The sequence below is a fragment of the Rhincodon typus genome, chromosome 7, assembly GCF_021869965.1.
Source record: "Rhincodon typus isolate 14 chromosome 7, sRhiTyp1.1, whole genome shotgun sequence".
Lineage (NCBI taxonomy): Eukaryota > Metazoa > Chordata > Chondrichthyes > Orectolobiformes > Rhincodontidae > Rhincodon > Rhincodon typus.
In genome coordinates, this window is record NC_063338.1 from 22,515,923 (window position 1) to 22,521,922 (window position 6,000).

The 6,000-nt window shown below is 45.5% G+C and overlaps 2 protein-coding genes across 2 annotated transcripts in view; both read right to left on the minus strand.

Moving 5' to 3' along the window:
• LOC125483512 (collagen alpha-3(VI) chain-like) overlaps nt 1–5,667 on the minus strand; it is a 53,696-nt gene extending 48,029 nt beyond the window's left edge. The window contains exon 1 of the mRNA XM_048599147.1: nt 5,055–5,667. Coding sequence (XP_048455104.1) covers nt 5,055–5,655 — 601 coding nt within the window. The 5' untranslated portion in view covers nt 5,656–5,667. The remainder of the gene's footprint in view (nt 1–5,054) is intronic.
• The window catches only part of LOC109937504 (collagen alpha-3(VI) chain-like), a 747,545-nt gene that overhangs the window by 269,851 nt on the left and 471,694 nt on the right, over nt 1–6,000 (minus strand). The gene's annotated exons all lie outside the window — the stretch shown is intronic.

Genomic DNA, 6,000 nt, shown 5'->3' on the forward strand with positions numbered 1-6,000 from the left:
GCGCCTACAAGCTGAAGCCCAACTGGAATTCATACAGGCACCAAAACTGGCTTTGTCATTGGAAAATATGGCAAGTGGAGCAGATGAGTTACAAGATATGCTGTTGAAAGTGGACACCCTCTCCAGACTAACCGAGCTTGGGGGACACCATTTGAGTGAAGGCAATTGCATAGCCCTACTCAGGACATCGCCTGAACAGAGGGACTCTACGTCAGCCCACAATAAAAGCCAAAAACAAAGCTAAGCCTTGACCAAACAGTTAATATTTTCTTCAGGATCTGGGCCGGCAAGCCAATGTAGTTGTTGCCAGTATGTAGACTTGAGACAGCACAAGAGTCTCACTGGGCCTGAACTGAGTAAGAGAGCTCATAGACAGGTATCCAGGAGAGTGACACCCTGGAAAGCCCACCTACATCTGGCTTGGAACAGTTAAATTGCTTAGCAACATCCAAGTCAAAGCCAATCAAAACAAATGTCTGGTTAACTGGTTGCCCAGCTCTAATGAAGGTCGATACCGGCGAGAATATATCAGTGATTGCAGAATCAATCTTTAACAAGATTCACTTTGGACTCCAATCCTTAAGTTTACATAAGATCTCAGCTAGACTGAGAACCTATACCGGGGAATCATTACAGATTAAGGCTACAATTTAAGGGCGGCATGGTGGCTCAGTGGTTAGCACTGCTGCCTCATAGCACCAGGGACCTGGGTTCAATTCCACCCTCAGGCAACCGTCTGTGTGGAATTTGCACATTCTCCCTGTGTCTGCATGGGTTTCCTCTGGGTGCTCCAGTTTCCTCCCACAGTCCAAAGATGTGCAGGTTAGGTGGATTGGCCATGCTAAATTGCCCGTAGTGTTCAGGGTTGTGTAAATTAGGAGGATGGTCTGGGTGGGATGCTCTGAGCATCGGTGTGAACTTGTTGGGCCAAAGGGCCTGTTTCCACACTGTAGGGATTCTATGATCTATGAACTTTGGCTCATGTCTCACATGAGAAGCAGCTGGTTTGGTTACCACTGATTGTAGAAAAACACTCAGGCCCAAGACTGATGGGGTGAAATTGGTTGAGAAAGATCCACCCGGATTGGCTCAACATTTTGCGATTAGAAAAATGGCTGCCTGAGTGAAGTCCGAATCAAATACCCGGAAATTTTTCAGAAAGGTCTAGGGGCCGTCAAAGGAGACAAGTCCACCTTACATGTTGACCAGGAAGCAGTTCTGCAATTTTGCAAGGCCCACCTGGTGCCAATTGTCTTATGTGCAAAGGCAGAGGCAGAAATCAGAAGGCTGGAAAGCAAAGGAATCATCAAATCAGTGCAGTTTGCAGAATGGACAGCACCAATCATACCAATTACAGTTTGCATTTATGGGAATTTTAAACAAATAGCAAACCACTTCTTGTAACTGGATACATATCCAATCCCTCACATAGACAACTTATATGCAAAGCTGGTGGGGGGTGGCAGGAGGGTGGGCTGTCCTTCACAAAGCTGGACATGAGCTATGCGACCTGCGATTGCAGTTAGCAGAGAATTCCCAGATGTATGCTACAATTAATATGCATAAGGTTTTGTACCAATATATGAGGTTGTCGTTTGGGGTATCATCAGCCTGTGCCATTTTTCTGCAGACGATGGAGAACATTTTACAATGTTGACCCCAGGTTGTAATTTATCTGGATGACATGCTAATAACAGGGAAGACCACTTGGACAGAGTCCTTCGACATTTCTCCAGGGTGGGCGTACGCCTTAGAAGGGAAAAATGTGTGTTCCAGGCAACCCAAGTGACCTACTTGGGCTACAGAGTGGATAAGACCAGGTTCCACCCATTAGAAGATAAAGTGAGGGCGATCAAAGGTGCCCCGGCTCCCATGTATGTACCGGAGCTTAGGTCTTTACATGAATTGGTATATTACTACGTAACCTGGTCTCCATCCTGGCACCCTTACATCTGCTATTGAGAAAAGGTCAGCCTTGGAAATGGTCTCCTAACCAAGATGTAGCCTTTAGGGAAGTGAAGAAGTAGCTATCATCATCTAAGGTGTTGGCATACTATGATCCCAAGCAAGACTTGGTGCTGACATGCGATGCCTCCCCATACAGTATTGGGGTAGTGTTGGCTCACAGATGGACCAATGGAGAGGAACGCACAATAGCATATGCTTCTTGGACTTTGGCAGATGTACAGTGCAAATATGCCCAGGAGAAGGAAGGTTTAGCGGTAATCTTTGGTGTGAGAAAGTTCCATCAATACCTTTATGGTTGTAAATTTGCAATAGTAACACAAAACAAATGCCTGCTAAAGCTAGTTAAAGAAGACAGCCACCCATAGCTTCAGGTTGAATTCAGTGGTGGGGTCTCATTTCTAAATGCATACAATTACAAGTTGGAACACCGTCCAGCAGGCCACGTAGTAAATGCAGATCTTTGGGCCACTTCTGACTGGTGGATACACCACTGGTCATGCTGCCATTTGAAGAGTCCGTTCTAGTTTTTATCTTTCTGGACACCTTTCCGATCACCACTGACAATATCAGAATGTGGATGCAAAAAGATCGGATCTTGGCAAAACCAAAACAACTGGTGGTGATGGGAGAAACTAAAGGGCCATCAAAACCAGAACTAAAACCTTTATAGACCCAGCAAGACCTGATCACTACAGAGAATGACATTTTATTACGGGGAGCAAGAGTGATTGTTCTGAGCAAAGGTCACCGCCAAATAGTGGCTGAACTCTAGCGAAGTCATTCGGGGGTGTCCAAAATGAAGATGGCGCTGAGACATTTTGTCTGGTGGCCAGGATTGGATGCAGATATAGCCACATTGGTGGGGCAGTGCCCATGGTGCCAACAAGGACAAAAATTCCTGCCAGCTGGTCCCCCACATTTATGGGAATGGCTGAGTAAACTCTGGATTCAGTTACATGTCGACTATGCAGGTCCTTTCATGGCTCAATGTTTTAAATCATTGTGAACTCCCACTCACAGTGAATGGACGTGCATCGAGCTCAATCGTCAAACACGGGGATGATGATAGAAAAGCTGCAAACATATTTTGCAATACACGGGCCCATTGGTCACGACAACGAGCCATCAATTCTCAGCAGGGAATTTGAGTATTTCCTAAAGTCGAATGGCATTTGGCATACAAGGACAGCTCCATACCTTCTATCATCCAACGGTCTGGCAGAAAGAGCAGTCCAAACTTCGAAGGCAGTCTAAAGAAACAGCCTACAGCTTCACTCGATACCAAACTCTCCTGGTTCCTATTTGATTACAGGACCATCCCTTACGCAACTGGCAGAGTTGCTAATGGGAAGAAGACTCCGCACCAGGTTAAACCTGATCTTCCCAAACCTGAGGTGTTGGGGGGGAGTGGCGAAAAGACATCAGGAACGCCAATGCCAAACACATGACGGCGTTAAGCGAGACAGTTTACTTCAGGGAACAAAGTTTTGTGCCGAAACGGAAATGACCCTGCATGGGTAAGGGGCACGGTTGACTTGAGGTCAGGTCCCATGACATACAAAGTTAAGGTCAGAGAAGCAGTTCTGACCAAGCATGTGGACCACATGAAAGCTGCAACCTTGCAAACGAGACAGGAGCAAAACACACACAATCCCTCAGGATAGCAGGAAAGCCTATCAGAACCCATGGGTTCTTCCCCCTCTGTCTAGCATCAAAGAAACCTCGGAGTCTGAGACAGAAATGGCGGATGTCACAACCTCGATGCCTTCACCGCCTGAAGAAGAGGATGGATTTCTTGCAAGATGCTCTGGGCACAAGGGGCAGGTTACTGTCCAGTACATGCCGCTTGTATACAAGGTTGAATCGGAGGAACCAGACCAGAGGAGGAGCTACAAGAGAAAGAGAAAGGACCATCTATGTCCACGGACTCAGAGGGGGAGGAATATAGTGATTATAAGGTGGTCAGCCAGGTAGACCCATAGAATATGAGTTCCCTGATTGAGGCTTTGGAGTTATTTCACCAATGATACCGGTGTCCCACAAGTGAAATTAAAAAGAAACGCTCGAGAGGCGAAGCAGCCTACTCCTGCCTTTAATTAATATGTTTGCATGTTCTGCTGAACCTGGCTGTTCACAGCAACTACCACCCAGCCCAAGGAGGCAACTGTGTGCTCCATATACTGGGGCTGTGTCATCAGACAGAGCTCTCTCCACCCTTTTGCTCAAGTCTACACGTGAGCAGAAGAACAGGTACCAGGAGTCAAAAATTTGCAACAGTGACAGTTGGCATGATCAAAAGGATCGATTTTGTAGAAAGGTTGGAAGGTAGGAGGTAAAAAAGAATGAGGAAGAAAATTTCCATACGAGGTGGCTGCACGGTATGAGAGACAAACTATGTAAACAAGGGGAGGGGAAGGCGCACATGTGACAAAAGTGACAAGGGGTTGGACAGTACATGAAAAGCAACTGTAAAGCTCATGTTTCAACACAGGAAATGTAATTGCCCATTATATGACAGAGTGAAGAGTGTGCACAACAGACAATCAAATGGGCACTAAGCCACAGATCAGAAAAAGTGCCCAGGCTACCTTTGTCAGTTAGGTTGACTTTCCATTGCCATCCCTAGGGAAGAGTGCTTCCGTTCTCTTCCGAACAACCTTCAGGAGCGCCTTTTAAGAAGGCATGGCTGAACGGTGGCTCTAGTTTTGGCTTGGTCTCTGTCACTGGGTGGGGAGCAGACTTTCCTGCCTTGTTGTCCATAAATTGTTGTGTTTTACCCATGCATGGACATCCAGTAAGCTGTGCTGAGAAGAAAGTACCTGCATAAGAAAAGCTGGTCTGCTCCCAAGTGGAAGTATCTCACGCAGCTGGAAGAAACGCCACACTTAGTGTCAAAAAGAAACAAGACTTTGCACCAAACATAACCACCTTTTCAAAGTTTGACTGTCATGTTTCATGTCATGAAAGTTTATAATTTCTGAAATACCATGACCAGCATCATGGATGATTTTCTAGTGCTGAATGTATTTTCACCAGCAAGTAACATCCTATACACTTTGCCTTGAACAGAACAAAATATCAATTACCTGGTTCAACGACAACAGTTGGTTCTTCAGGTATTACCCGCGGCGCTGGCAGAGTTGATAATAGTGTGGTCACCTCTCCTTGTATATTCGGTAAAGAATGGGATTCACTTTCTCTGAAGACTAAGCTGGGATCAATGGCAATGTCGTTCAGCTCTGCTAAATCTGCATTCTTGACTCCAACTGCAAAACTCATTATAGCAGCTCGCTTCAACGCAGCAGCAGCTCGACTGACATCATCGCTAGATGCTCCACCAGTGATGAGCACCAAAAACTGAGCGACGCCATTTTTTTTCCTACTTCCAGCAGAGTTGATGAAATGGTATCTATAGGCATGTTCCATGGCTGCACCAGTATTCCGTCTGGTCCCACCTTTCAGTCTCAGTCTTCTCACATGAGTCAGAATATCAGCTTTTGACAAATAGGTGTCCAAGTAGAACTCAGTGTCTGCATATGTGCTGTATAGTATCAGGCCTACTTGAACTTTGTCATATCCAACATCGAGGTTGTCTATTATACTTGTGAGAAAATCACGGACAACAGCAAAATCTGTGTTTCCGACATCATCGGACGCATCGACAAGGAACACAATGTCTCTCTTCATCACCTCTTCAGAAACAACTGGAATAAATATGCATTATAATTCACGGTGCATCAGATAATGTTTGTACAAATTGTAAGAAGTTAAATTTGCATTTACATAGCTGTAATTATATAACAGTATCTCAAGAGGCACTTTAAATTACAAGCAGAAGAACAGGTACCAGGAGTCAAGTTGCAACAGCAGCGGTTGGTATAACCAAAAGGGTCAATTTTGTATCAGAGATAGTAGGAACTGCAGATGCTGTAAAATCTGAGATAACAAGGTGTAGAGCCGGATGAACACAGCAGGCCAAGCAGCATCAGAGGAGCAGGAAGGCTGACGTTTCGGGTCTAGATCCTTCTTCAG